The sequence below is a fragment of the Callithrix jacchus genome, chromosome 9 (genome assembly GCF_049354715.1).
Source record: "Callithrix jacchus isolate 240 chromosome 9, calJac240_pri, whole genome shotgun sequence".
Classification (NCBI taxonomy): Eukaryota; Metazoa; Chordata; class Mammalia; order Primates; family Cebidae; genus Callithrix; species Callithrix jacchus.
This window is the reverse complement of record NC_133510.1, coordinates 68320725-68334848: the sequence shown is the minus strand read 5'-3', so window position 1 is coordinate 68334848 and position 14124 is coordinate 68320725. Positions and strand designations below refer to the sequence as shown.

The 14124-nt window shown below is 39.0% G+C and overlaps 1 protein-coding gene across 15 annotated transcripts in view; it reads right to left on the bottom strand.

The window, feature by feature from the left end:
* TFCP2 (transcription factor CP2) overlaps positions 1-14124 on the bottom strand; it is a 62077-nt gene that overhangs the window by 12096 nt on the left and 35857 nt on the right. For 12 of the 15 annotated variants that reach the window (XM_078336683.1, XM_078336684.1, XM_078336685.1 and 9 more), the window contains 7 exons: positions 12240-12391; positions 11580-11656; positions 10237-10342; positions 5877-5983; positions 4117-4269; positions 2208-2318; positions 1413-1501 (listed from right to left, as the gene is read on the bottom strand). In XM_078336683.1, the coding sequence (XP_078192809.1) occupies positions 1413-1501; positions 2208-2318; positions 4117-4269; positions 5877-5983; positions 10237-10342; positions 11580-11656; positions 12240-12391 (795 nt within the window). The remainder of the gene's footprint in view (positions 1-1412; positions 1502-2207; positions 2319-4116; positions 4270-5876; positions 5984-10236; positions 10343-11579; positions 11657-12239; positions 12392-14124) is intronic. The other 3 variants (XM_054239212.2, XM_078336688.1, XM_009003804.5) reach the window with 1 other exon arrangement.

Genomic DNA, 14124 nt, shown 5'->3' with positions numbered 1-14124 from the left:
TTTGTTGCCTATGAATTGTCCTCTTCCCTAATGCCTTTTTTTTTTTTTTTTTTTTTTTGAGACGGAGTCTTGCCCTGTCACCAGGCTGGAGTGCAGTGGAGTGACCTCGGCTCACTGCAAGCTCCGATTCCGGGTGTTCAACTGATTCCCCTGCCTCAGCCTTCCAAGTAACTGGGACTACAGGTACGAAACACCACGCCCAGATAATTTTTTTTTTAATTTTAGTAGAGACAAGGTTTCACCATGTTGGCCAAGATGGTCTCTATCTCTTGACCTCGTGATCCACCCGCCTTGGCCTCCCAAAGGGCTGGGATTACAAGCGTGTGCCACTGTGACCAGCCATGCCTACTTTTATGGAATAAAAAGTTTAATCTAGTATGAAGTACATAACAAAGAGAAGAGAAAAGGTTTTAAACACAACTCTTAAACCCGATATAATATTCAGAATTACCTATAAGTAGCATGTATCATCCATGTGGATGTTAAGATATTTTTTCTTTCAAAAAAAGATCTTTTTCCTTTTTTAGCCTTATCTGCAAAATTCAAATTTGGTATTCAAACTTAGTAATTAACTTATTTTAGGGCCCTAGTTATATGTATTCCTTCTACAACTAATACCTACTTTTATTCTTGTTACGTTTTGAATATTTAAGCTACCTTAATTAAATCCTTTAAAAAGTAGGTCAGACATAGAGCCTGAATAAATCCCAAAACACAACATTGTAACCAAACAATATGTTCACACATTTGGTAGCCTAACTAGTTCAAGTTTCAATATGGTTATGTGAAATACATGTTAAATGCCAGGACTATAATACAGCTACTTTTTAAAATTGAAGTAGGCATCTGTACCAACTTTCAATTATCTCTTATGGTAAAAGATAGTAAGGCAAGATTAAATGTATTCCATAGATAATTCCAAAACTTCATTTTACCCATCATCTTTAAACTTATTTCCCCAATTATCAAAGATTTATAATAATTCGGTGTTAGAAGTATTTTTAACAAGTAACAAAACAAATTTTAGTATTTGTACAATTGTTTCCAGTTCCCAAAGACCACTCTCTGATGCAAGTATGATCAGGAAGTGAAATACCCACAGATGTACAGTCATAGGGAGAAGCAAAAAACCCAGATCATCGGTTCCTGAACCACTAAAAACTGACCATAAATGCTACTTTCTGGTGGGGGAAAAAAGAAGAGGAGGGAGAGGGGAGAACACAAGGAGAAGACAGGGCTATATAAAACTCTGTCTCGGTCTTTTTTGAAGATAATCCAAATCTCAGTGAACATATAAATCCATCAAAGACAGACCAAATAGATGTGCTTATTGATTTAAAAAGACCTTGTTTATGAACAGGTAATGAAAGAATATATATTTTGGACAAGCCAATTTTACTTCCCAGACTTACCCTTCCCCAAGAGAAAAACTGCTATGGGAACTGTTGAAACCAGGTGATGGGGAATTATTGACATACGTGATCTCAGGCCATGGAGAACACTGAAAACAAAGGATAAGTTAGATAACGAATAAGCACGTTTGACCCTAGGATTTCACTAACACATTGCTCCTTGAATAGCACATCTTGATTAGTAAATCTTAATTCCTCAGAGACCCTCATAAGCAATAGACAACATTGCTTCTCTTTCCGCCATCTTGAAGCCTGTGGAGGCTTTCTGGGAACAGGACTTCTAAAAGGAAATACGTCTAGAAAGCTGTGGTCCTGGGCCATTTTTGCTGGATATAAGTGGGTTCTCCAGAACCAAAGGCAGCACACAGCTCTTCTTAAAATTGAAGGTGTTTATCCCCAAGATGAAACAGAATTCTATTTGGGCAAGAGATGTGCGTATGTATCAAAGCAAAGAACAACACAGTGACTCCTGGCAGCAAACCAAACAAAACCAGAGTAATCTGGGGAAAGGCCTATGGAAACAGTGGCATGGTTCATGCTAAATTCCAAAGCAACCTTCCTGCTAAGGCTATTGGACACAGAATCTGAGTGATGCTTACCCCTTAAGGATTTAAACTAATGAAAAATCAATAAAAGTAGATTTGTGCTCTTGTTTTTTTAAAAACAAAAACAATACCAAAACAGAGTGAGAGAGAATATTCCTTAGAAGAAGTAAATTTTGACCAGTTTGGAAGTGATTTTCTTCTAAGATTAAAAATTATGAACTGAAACTGTCACCAAGAGAAATCCTGTTACCTCTGTGAGTATGGTCGTCTCATAGGAAGGTTGGTATTTCTCCTTTTCATGAGGTGTTCGTTTCTCCATTTTCTCTCTGTCTGTCTTTTGCTTTCTGTCTGCACCTTTGGGCTGAAATGAGAAATATTTTGTTTTAAACTCAGGTAATCACCTTTTAAGCCAACAATATTACTTCTAAAAACTTAAATATTCACATATGAAACAAAATTGTATGTGCAGGTATGTAAAGGTAAGACACATCAGTTTAAGTCTGAAAATAGGAAATTTACATGTTTGATAGGGTTGAAAAGAATCAGATCTATAGCTACTGACATGGAAATATGTCTAAAGCACACAGTTCACTAAAAAAAACCAAGTCTCAAAACAATTCAAATAGTATAATCCCACTTACGTGTCAAAGAAAATATGTATGTAGCTATGTATGCCTGTGTATAAAAGCACAGAAGGGAACTAAAAGAGCTGGGCGTGGTGGCTCAATCCTGTAACTATCGCACTTTGGGAGGCCAAGGCAGGCAGATCGCCTGAGGTCAGGAGTTCGAGACTAGCCTGGCCAACATGGCAAAACCTCGTCTCTACTAAAAATATAAAAAATTAGCTGAGCATGGTGACACATGCCTGTAGTCCCAGCTACTGGGGAGGCTGCAGCATGAGAATTGCTTGAATTTAAGAGGCAAAGGTTGCAGTGAGCTGAGATTGTGACACTGCACTCCAACACGGGCAACAGAGTGAAATTCCGTCTCAAAAAAAAAAAAAAAAAGAAGAAGAAGAAGAGGGAACTAGAAGAACACATACAAAATTATGACCGTGGTTTCCTCCATCATAAGACGGTGAGGGGGTTCAGCGTAAGAGTAGTAAAGAGAGAATTTCCTCGTTGCTTTGAATACTTCTGTATTATTCAATATCTTACAATGAGAACAAATTAAAAAATTTTTTTAGATGGAGTCTTGCTCTGTCACCCAGGCTAGAGTGCAGTGGTACAATCTCGGCTCACTGCAACTTCCACCTGCCAGGTTCAAGTGATTCTCCTGCCTCAGCCTCCTGAGTATTGGGATTACAGGTGTGTGCCACCATGCCCAGATAATTTTTTGTATTTTTAGTAGAGATGGGGTTTCACTGTGTTAGCCAGGATGGTCTTGATCTCCTGACCTCATGATCTGCCCACCTTGGCCTCCCAAAGTGCTGGGATTACAGGTGTGAGCCACTGCACCCGGACCAAGAACATACTTATCCCTGTGATAAAAATAAATAGGACCCTGGCTGGGGCACAGTGGCTAATATCTATAATCCCAGCACTTTGGGAGGCTGAGGCAGGCAGATCACTTAAGCCCGGGAGTTCAAGACCAGCCTGGGCAACACGGCAAGACCCCCTCTCTCTACAAAAAAATACAAAAATTAGCCCGATGTGGTGGCACATGCCTGTAGTCCCACTGACTGGGGAAGCTGAGGCAGGAGAATCGATTAAGCCCAGAACGTTGAGGCTGTAGTGAGTTGTGATTACGCCACTGCACTCCAGCCTGGGTGACAGACTGAGACCTAGTCTCAAAAATAAATAAATAAATAAGACCAAATAAGAAAAGATCAAGTATGAATGTAACCAAAAATACTCAATTTTTGTAAGCTTTACAAGAGCTTGTAACTTCAACAGGCTTTAAGAGCTTTCAATGAGAACCCATGTTCTTGTCTCTAGCCCTTTTTTCCAAGTTCCTATTATCCCATGATCATTTCCATGTAAATTTCTTTACCAGGCATCTTGGTAATTATTTCAATGACTCTAGCTTAGACATTTTTTCATTTTTTGAGTTTTCAAAAAAAAAAAAAAAGACAAGTTGACTTTCTGACTTCGTAGCTAATGTTAATATAGAATGATAAGGTAAAAGAATCCAAGGGCTAGCACATTGCCCAGGAATACCTTGAAAACTTTGATCTGGCAGCTGGCCGAGTGTAAGTGCTCAGTATATTCCCCGTTTTCATTCTCCTTGAAGGTATCAATTTGCACTCGGAATGGCACCCCCTTTTCTCCACCATGTTTCCTCATAGTGAACTCTGTGCTAATACAGTGCACCTGAAAAGAATGCAACATCAAGGCTTCTGTCCGGCCGGCCAAACCAAATGGCCAAATGGTGGTTTGTTTGTTTTTTAAGCAACTGTTAACAGCAAAACCTTTACTAGGCATTACGAATATCTACAAAAAACACTTTTCCTCTTTTTGATCTTAAAAAACTTCCAATCTGATACAAGAAATACAAAAACTTAAATGATTTACAAATGCAAACAAAATAAATGTACAGATCTAATGCTACCAAAAGTTACTGTGAGGAACTAAATTCATTAACTGCTTCAAAGAACACAGAGTTAGCAAAACAGAAATGATTTCTGTGAGTTAAAGTTTCCTCAATTTCAAGGAAGATCTTAGAAAGAGGAGTCACTACCCAGTCTGGGAACATAGTAAATATGAATGTTCACAGCGATAGTGGAGAAAGAGGTTTGCCTGGCGACTGCATAAAGCCTAACATTAGTGAATTTTTTTTTTTTTTTTTGAGACAAAGTTACATTCTTGTCGCCCAAGGAGGGCAATGGTGCAATCTTGGCTCACTGCAAACTCTGCTTCCCAGATTCAAATGATTCTCCTGTCTCAGCCTCTCAAGTAGCTGGGATTACAGGTGCACACCACCATACCCGGCTAAGTTTGGCATTTTTAGTAGAGACGGGGTTTCGCCAGGTTGGCCAGGCTGGTCTTGAACTCCTGACCTCAGGTGATCTGCTCCACTTAGCCTCCCAAAGTGCTGGGATTAATGGTGTTAGCCACCAGGCCCCATCTGATGAATCTTAATAGTAGAACCTTGTCTGATTGACTACTCCACAAGATTATAGTTGAAAGTCTTAAAATCATATATACAAAGTGTTTACTTAACACAGTGACTATCTCATGTGAAGTACTTAATAAACTACTGGTTATTATCATTATTACAAATAAGGATTTTCAAAGACTCTATCCAAATAACATATTCAGATATTCAAATCAAATTTTAAGTATAAAGATGTTCAAAATAACATTACAGATAATAGTAAAAAATCAGGCCAATCAAGGCCAGGTGTGGTGGCTCACACCTATAATCCCAGCACTTTGGGAGGTTAAGTTGGGCAGATCACCTGAGATCAGGAGTTCAAGACCAGCCTGGCCAGCATGGCAAAACCCTACCTCTACCAAAAATACAAAAATTAGTTGGGCATGGGTGGCATGTGCCTGCAGCTACTGGTGAGGCTGAGGCAAGAGAATCACTTGAACCCGGGAGGTGGCGGTTGCAGTGAGCCGAGATTGCACCACTGAACTCCAGACTGGGCAACAGGGCGAGACCGTGTCTCAAAAAAAAAAAAAAAGGCCAATCTAAATGCTAAATAATTGTTAGGTAAATTATGGTACAACCAAGGAATGAAATATTACGCAGCCATTACCAAGCAATTTTGGGAGACACAAATAAATAAATTGGGGTATTAGAAGAGCAATTCAGAAACTCCTCAATGTTCTCAGGCACAGGTTAAGGAGCCTGGGCTTGATAGTCAGGCTAGAACCCTGTAAAGATTTCAAAGTTAACATGTTTTATCCTTTAAGAAATAAACTGGTAGTAAGAGATGCTCTTCAAAACTGGAACGCTATCCGCAATGCCTTACCTGAATAAACACAGATGTCCTCTTTGCAGGGTCCCACAGGAACTCCACTGTATTTAGTTGAGTTGGGTTAGCCCTAGGATCGATTATACCCACAGACATTGGGATATCTGAGAAACAAAACAGTAATAATTGAACAATTCTGAGGGCTATTCAGTTTTAAATAAGAAAGCATTGATTCTTATATTACTCATCCCTAGCTACTAAGATGTTTGTGTATCACATCCTACATTTCTTTGCTTTTCTTTTTAGATGAAGTCTCGCTTTGTCGCCCAGGCTGGAGTGCAGTGGCACCATCTCAGCTCACTGCAACTGCCTTTGGGGTTCAAGCGATTCTCTTGCTTCTGCCTCCCGAATAGCTAGGATTATAGGCATGTGCCACCAAGCCGGGCTAAATTTTTTGTACTTTTAGTAAAGATGGGATTCGCCATGTTGGCCAGGCTGCTCTCCAACTCCTGACCTCAGGTTATCCGCCCAGCTTGGTGTCCCAAAGTGCTGGGATTACAGGCATGAGCCACCACACTCAGCCCACACCTTAAATTTCTTTTTTTGCCAGTGAAAAGATTTGATTAGAGTCAAATTGACTTAACTACTTTCCTTCTGAGAGCTTTTTTTCTTTCCTCTTTAAAAAGTTTTTAACATATGTAAATTAAAGAAATTATTTGGCCAGGCACGGTGGCTCACGCTGGTAATCAGAGGCCAAGGCAGGTAAATTACGAGGTCTGGAGTTCAAGACCAGCCTGGCCAACATGGTGAAACCCCATCTCTAATAAAAATACAAAAATTAACTGGGCATGGTGACGCATGCCTTTAATCCCAGCTACCCCCAGGAGGCTGAGGCAGGAGAATTGCTTCAACTTGGAAGGCAGAGGTTGCAGTGAGCTGAGATCACACCACTACACGCATTCTGGGCAACAAGAGCAAGGTTCCATCTCAAATAAATAGATAAATAAATAAATAATTTTTTGGCTAGACACGATGGCTCACACTGAGGTGGGTGGATCACATGAGATCAGGAGTTTAAGACCAGCCTGGCCAACATGGCAAAACCCCATCTCTACTAAAAAATACAAAAATTAGCCGGGCATGATAGCAGTCACCTGTAATTCCAGCTATGCAGGAGGCTGAGGTAGGGAGAACTGCTTGAACCTGAAAGGCAGAGGTTGCAGTGAGTCAAGACTGTGCCACTGCACTCCAGCCTGGGTGACAGAGCAAGACTCTGTCTCAAAAAAAAAAAAATTATTGTTAAATTGACAAATAGTAATTGTACATATTCATGGGCTATATAGTGATGTTTCAATACATATAATGCATAGTGATCAGATCAGGGTAATCAGCATATTCACTGTCTCAAACATCTATCATTTTTTTGTGTTGGGAATGTTCAATATCCTCCTTCTAGCTTAAAATATGGCAATTTAAAGGCAGTTTCCTTTTAATTTGCCAAAATCCTATTTAAGATGGATTAAGTCTACACTATCATGAAAATTGTAATTATAATCTGTTTCAACTAGAGTTTTAAAATTAGTGTTACTGCCAAAAGCACATTAAGAGCATTGCTATTGAAGGGGTGCAACAGAATGTCTTTATAAAGGTAGAAAGGATTAAATCACAGATGGAAGTGGGAAATTTTTAACACAAAGATTGATGCAGGCCGGGCATGGTGGCTCACACCTGTAATCCTAGCACTTTTGAGGCTGAGGGGAGTGGATCATTTGAGGTCAGATGTTCAAGACCAGCCCAGCCAAAATGGTGAAACCCCATCTCTACTAAAAATATAAAAATTAGCCGGGCATAATGGTGGGCACCTATAATCACAGCTACTCAGAAGGCTGAGACTAAGAATCACTTGAACCCAGAAGACAGAGGTTGCAGTGAGCCAAGATTGCGCCATTGCACTGCAGCCTGCGTCACAGAGTGAGACTCTGTCTCAAAAAAAAAAAAATTGATGTTGACTTATCAAGTCATCAAATAATCCTGTAACAGAGTGACAAATCTTTACTTAAAAGGGGAGCAAGATTTAACGGGCTCGAGTAGAACTTTGCTTTCCATTCCACATAGCAGATATCCAAATAGCATTCCGTGACTTCTATTAATGATCAAACTGGGGAGTTAAGGCCAGGTGATATGTATTATCAAAACTGTGATATAACAATACTACTGTTTTGGTATCAATGATTCAAACAATAAAGCATCAAGTGGGTCCCACTCCACAATATTAGTTGTGTTAAATGCATCTCAAGGTCAAGTCATCATACAGATATCAAGATCACTGCGTGAGAACCAATGGTTTCTCAGGTAAAATTAGTAGTAGCTAATTTTTTTAACAACTATGTTTACCAATAGGAAATTTTAACCAATTAGAAATCAGACATGCAGATACCAAGAAAAGTGACTGCATGTGTGTTTGTGAAGATCTTTCCTTTATACCCTATGACAGGAAAAACAAATTCTACTCTGTGTAGCAATGTGGGAAGACAAACTTAACTGTAAACCAAGAGACTAGCTTCTTCTAATACCAGAACTCTCACTTTAGGTAAAACATACTATGAATCTAGTTCTCAGGCACTAGTAAAATGAAGGAACTCTCAGCATGTTGGGGAAAAAAATCTGCCCCTTTACAAATGCAAAACAAAATATCGGATCCTGAGTAGCCAAAACAATCTCAAAAAAGAACAAAGTTGGAGGTCTCATGCTTCACAACTTCAAAACTTACCATAAAGCTACACTTAGCAAAAGAGTGAGGTATAGGCATAAAGACAATGTAAACATATGGAACAGAATAGAGCAGCTAGAAATAAGTCTTCAAATACATGGTCAAATGAATTTTGACAAGGGTGCCAAGACCATTCAATGTGGAAAGAATGGTCTTTTCGACAAATGGTACTGAGAAAACTGGGTATCCACAAGCAAAAGAATGAAGTTGGGCCCTTACCTTGTACCATATACAAGCATGAACTCAAAATAGATCTGTGACTTCAATATAAGACCTAAAACTATAAAACTCTTAGAAGAAAACATGAGAAAAGTTTCTTAACACTGAATTTGACAATGATTTCTTGGATGCGGCACCAAAAGCACAGGCAATTTAAAAATTGGATAAATCGGACCACCTCAAAATGTCAAACTTTAATGCATCAAAGGATAGTATTAACATAGTGAAAAAGCAACCCACAGAATAAGAGAACATATTTGCATGTGGTATATCCGCTATGGGGTTAATATCCAGAATATGTGAAGAATTCCTTCAACTCAATAACAAAAAGCAAACAATCCAATTCAAAAATGGGAAAAAGATTTGAATATTTTTCAAAAATATATATATATATAAATGGCCAATAAACACATGCAAAGATGCTCAATATCACTAATCAACAGAGAAATGCAAATCAAAACCACAATGAGATACTTCACAACCATTAGGATGGATATTATCGAAAAACAGAAAGCAACAAGTGTTGGCAAGACTGGAGAAATTGGAAGCTTTCAGTACTGCTGGTAGAAATGTAAAATGTGTAGTCACTGTGGAAAACAATATAGTGGTTTCTAAAAAAAAACTGAAGATAGAATTACGATATCCAGCGATTCCATTTCTGGATATGTATCCAGCAGAATTAAAAGCAGAGACTTAAACACGTATTTGTACATCCATGTTCATAGCAGCATTTTTCACAATAGCCAAAAAGTGGAATCAAATTAAGTGTGTATCATGAGATGAATGGATAAACAAAATGTGGTATATACACACAATGGAATATTATTCAGGCTTACATAGGAAGGAAATTCTAATGTATATTACTCCATGAACCTTGAAAACATTGTGCTACGTGAAAAATGCCAGTCACAAAAGGACAAATACTGTATGATTTCATTTATGTAGTACTTAGTAGTCCAATTCATAGAGACAGAAAGGACAATGGTGGTTACCAGGGGTTGTGAAGAAGGGAGGATGAGGAGTTATTGTTTAACTGGTACAGACTTTAGTTTTACAATGGAAAAAGTTCTGGAGATGGATGGTAGTGATGGTTACATAATAAGGTGAATGTATTTAATGTTACAAAACTATCCACTTAAAAATGGTTAAAATGATAACTTTTATGAAATGTATATTTTACCACAACTTAAAAAACAAAACAAAATCAACCTACAGTTGCTATGGCACTGAAGTGTTTACACTTCCAACTTCAATTTTGTTATCATTTTAACTTGAATTACTTAATTTTTTATGCTTAGTAAATAATTTCAAGGTTTAGACTAATTGAGCCTCTCAAGCATATGAATCAAGGTAAATATCAAGTAAAGAAAACCAACTCTCAGGCCATAGTGAAAGGCATTTCCTAGGCAATAGATTCTCTTAACTCACCTATGTCAAGAATTCTGTCTCCAGGTCGGTTCCACCTCCAGCCCTCTAGCTGCTGATGCTCAGTGTACTGTAGCCTTCTGTCATGGAACACCACTCGGAATATACTCTAAAAGGATACAGCAAAATCAGATAACAGGACCTCTTGAAAATCAGTGCTGACAAAGGAAAACTAGCAGGACTCACTGCCAGCTGGTTTCTAAACACAATCTAAAATCATTTTTCTTAAGATCTGTTTCACTCTAAAACCCATACCATACCAAGTACTATTTCAGGATAAATTTTATAATTTCTCAGATATAATCTTTTCTTTTTTTTGAGATGGAGTTTTGCTCTTGTTGCCCGGGCTGGAGTACAATGGCACGATCCTGGCTCATTGCAACCTCCGCCTACCAGATTCAAGCGATTCTCCTGCCTCAGCCTCCCGAGTGGCTGGGATTACAGACATGAACCACCCCACCCAGCTAATTTTGTATTTTTAGTAGAGATGGGATTTCTCCATACCTCAGGTGATCCACTGTCTTGGCCTCCCAAAGTGCTGGGATTACAGGCGTGAGCCACTACACCTGGCCACTTTCTCAGGTATCTTTATAGTTAACTGGTACCATATTTAAAACTTGGCTTAAATTTCAGTCCTATGGTAACTAGGCAAAAAGGACTCTTGTCTGAAGCATTTCTGCATGCCTCTTCTCTCACATCACGGCCTATCTGGCTTAGCTCTTCAGAAGTATATGAAAAACTCACCAAGTCCCCTGCTTGCTAACCCACCATGCAACCTATAAATACTGAGGGTAGGTAAAGCCTGTTTCCATCAACTTTCCTTTTGTTACTCTTACTTTGTATAAGTGCCTGTTAATTCCCCCACCACCTTTTGACAAAACTCCTCTGTCTCAGTTGTGCTGTGAATTATCAAAATCCTGACTGTGAGTCTAGACTAAGACAACTGCTCTTCATCAACAGTAGCTTCTGTTTTCCTTGCTATAAGACAAAGTATCAAAAAACAAAAACAAAAACAAAAAAAACACTGAGGCTTCTCTAAAGACCTGAAGGAGGTTACTTTACTCCACCCAAAAGAACTTCACTGAGCCAGGGGATTACCCTGGACAGAGCATGGTGAGCATCCTATTTCTGCAGCTCTGAAAAATTCATGTGAACTGGGGGGCTTACTTACTCTGACCCCAAAGAAATAACACATCTGTTTACCACTATGCCTATAAATGATTGCAGGCAAGAGATATCATCAAGCCCTTTATGGAAGCAAAAGGACATTAACAAAAAAATAAAATTTCAAATCCCAAAAGGATTAGTAAAAAATATTATATAGAAGAATGATTTATTCATTTTACCTTCACCAATTTGCCATTAATTTCTGGAAGTTCTCCAAGTTTCCTATTGTCTAACATTCGAATTTCGTAAGACTGTCCTAGAAGAAAAAGTAATTATATATTATATTCATCACAAATTAACTTTGCTAGATTCAGAAAGAATAGAATTCAGTTAGTTGAATATACAAGAGTATAATAATATTATTAGTATTAGTAACAACAACCAGAAACCTTTACTAGATGCTCAGCACTGTGCTAAGTATTTTCACACATTATCTCATTTAACTCATTATCTCATTGATAATACCTTTCTAAGGTATTATCAATCCCATTTTACAGACAAAGAAACTGAAACTTAAAAGAGCTTTAGAAACTTGTCCAAGGCCACACAACTGGTAAATAATAGAGCCAGGTAGAGTAATACTTCTCAGACAGTAACCAATGGGAGTCTCTAGGGAAGGTGATTAGGAAGAGGAAGCTGGGAACTAAAGATGGGCAGCTAAGCAAAAGGAGCTAGTAACAGATATCAAATGTGACACGAGAACTCAAATCTCTGAAATAAGACTTCTAGTTTGATAGGCCATACTAGAAAGATCTAAATTTTTACATGTAAGCATACCTAATAAAACATCATAAATCCAGTAGGCCTGTAATAGTATCAACGAATGAGGAAGGTCTAACCTTGATTGAGATATGTTAGAGTTTCATCATGGAGTTTCACTGCTGGAGAGGTGGCAGCACAAAGCACATATTGAAAAGGTAGGATTTTATTTTCATTATCAGGAGGCAAACTTGACTCTTCCTGCTTAAAAATGGGCAATGCGAGGACATCACTAAAATAGAACAAATGACTCACATTAATACCTGACAATGGTGCAAAGGCAGATTTATTGTTGAATAATTTAACTGTAATATTCTTTGGAAAGCAATAAACATTACTTACCTTAGTGGAGTTTCATCCCAACCATTTCATTTAGATTACCTGCTGTGATATCCCCCTGACCACAATAGTGTGGGTGATGACAGATATTCAGTGCTAAAACCACTAAGTGTTAAAGAGAATGTTTCTAGGAATCACAGACAAGCGTTCCTAAAAGGACTCTGGAAATTATAAACAGAGTTCCAAAAAATGACACTCAGTAATGTATTTGTTCTCATAAAGGCAACAACTATACTATCTGTATAACAACATCAGCTGATTTACTAAAAGGACTGAAATAATTTCTACAACTCCTTAGAAGCCACGTAAAAACAACAAACTAATGATGAGTATATATTTCAAGGTCATCTTACATTCTGTGGAATAACAACTAATATTGAGATAGTCCTACAAACCATTTCCTATAAGGAAAAGCTTCTTGTATCTATCAGTTTATCTAAACTTGCAAACCACAGACACATATCTATCCTTTGTCAGGGGGAATGTACAATGACATAAACACTTTAGGAAACGGTTTGGCAGGTTTTTATAAAATTAAACATGCGGCTGGGCATGGTGGCTCACACCTGTAATCCCAGCACTTTGGGAGGCGGACAGATCACCTGAGGTCGGGAGTTTGAGACCAGCCTGACCAACGTGGAGAAACCCATCTCTACTAAAAATGCAAAATTAGCCAGGCATGGTGGCGCATGCCTGAAATCCCAGGTACTTGGGAGCCTGAGGCAGGAGAATCACTTGAACCTGGTAGGCAGAAGTTGCAGTGAGCCAAGATGGCACCATTGCACTACAGCTTGGGCAGCAAAAGCAAAACTGTCTCAAAAAAATAAAGAAAGAGGCTGGGCATGGTGGCTCACACCCGTAATCCCAGCACTTTAGGAGGCCAAGACAGGCAGATCACCTGAGGTTGGGAGTTCGAGATCAGCCTAACATGGAGAAACCCTGGCTCTACTAAAACTACAAAATTAGCTGGGTGTGGTGGTGTATGCCTGTGATCCCAGATACTTGGGAGGCTGAGGCAGGAGAATCACTTGAACCTGGGAGGCAGAGGTTGCGGTGAGCCGAGATTGAGCCACTGCACTCCAGCCTAGGCAACAAGAGTGAAACTCTATCTCAAAATAATAATAATAATACAATAAATAAATAAATAAATAAAATATGCATCTATTGATCTAGCAATTCCACCCATTGGTACATGTCAAAGAAAAATGAAAACATAAATCCACCCAAAGACTTGTTGTAAATGTTCATAGCACAAAAGCAAAAACTAGGCTGGGCACGGTGGCTCACACCTGTAATCCCAGTACTTTGTGAGGCCAAGGTGGGTGGGTCACCTGAGGTCTGGAGTTCGAGACCAGCCTGGCCAACATGGCAAAACCCCGTCTTTACCCAAAATACAAAAATTAGCTGGGCATGGTGGCGCATGCCTGTGGTCCCAGATACTTGGGAGGCTGGGGCGGGAGAATCACCTGACCTTAGAAGGCAGAGGTGCAGTGAGCCAACACTGTGCTACTGCGCTCCAGCCTGGGCAACAGAGCAAGACTCCATCTTGAAAAAAAAAAAAAGCAAAAACTGGAAAGAACCCAAATGTTCATAAGAGAATGAATGTACAAACTGTGGCATACCCAT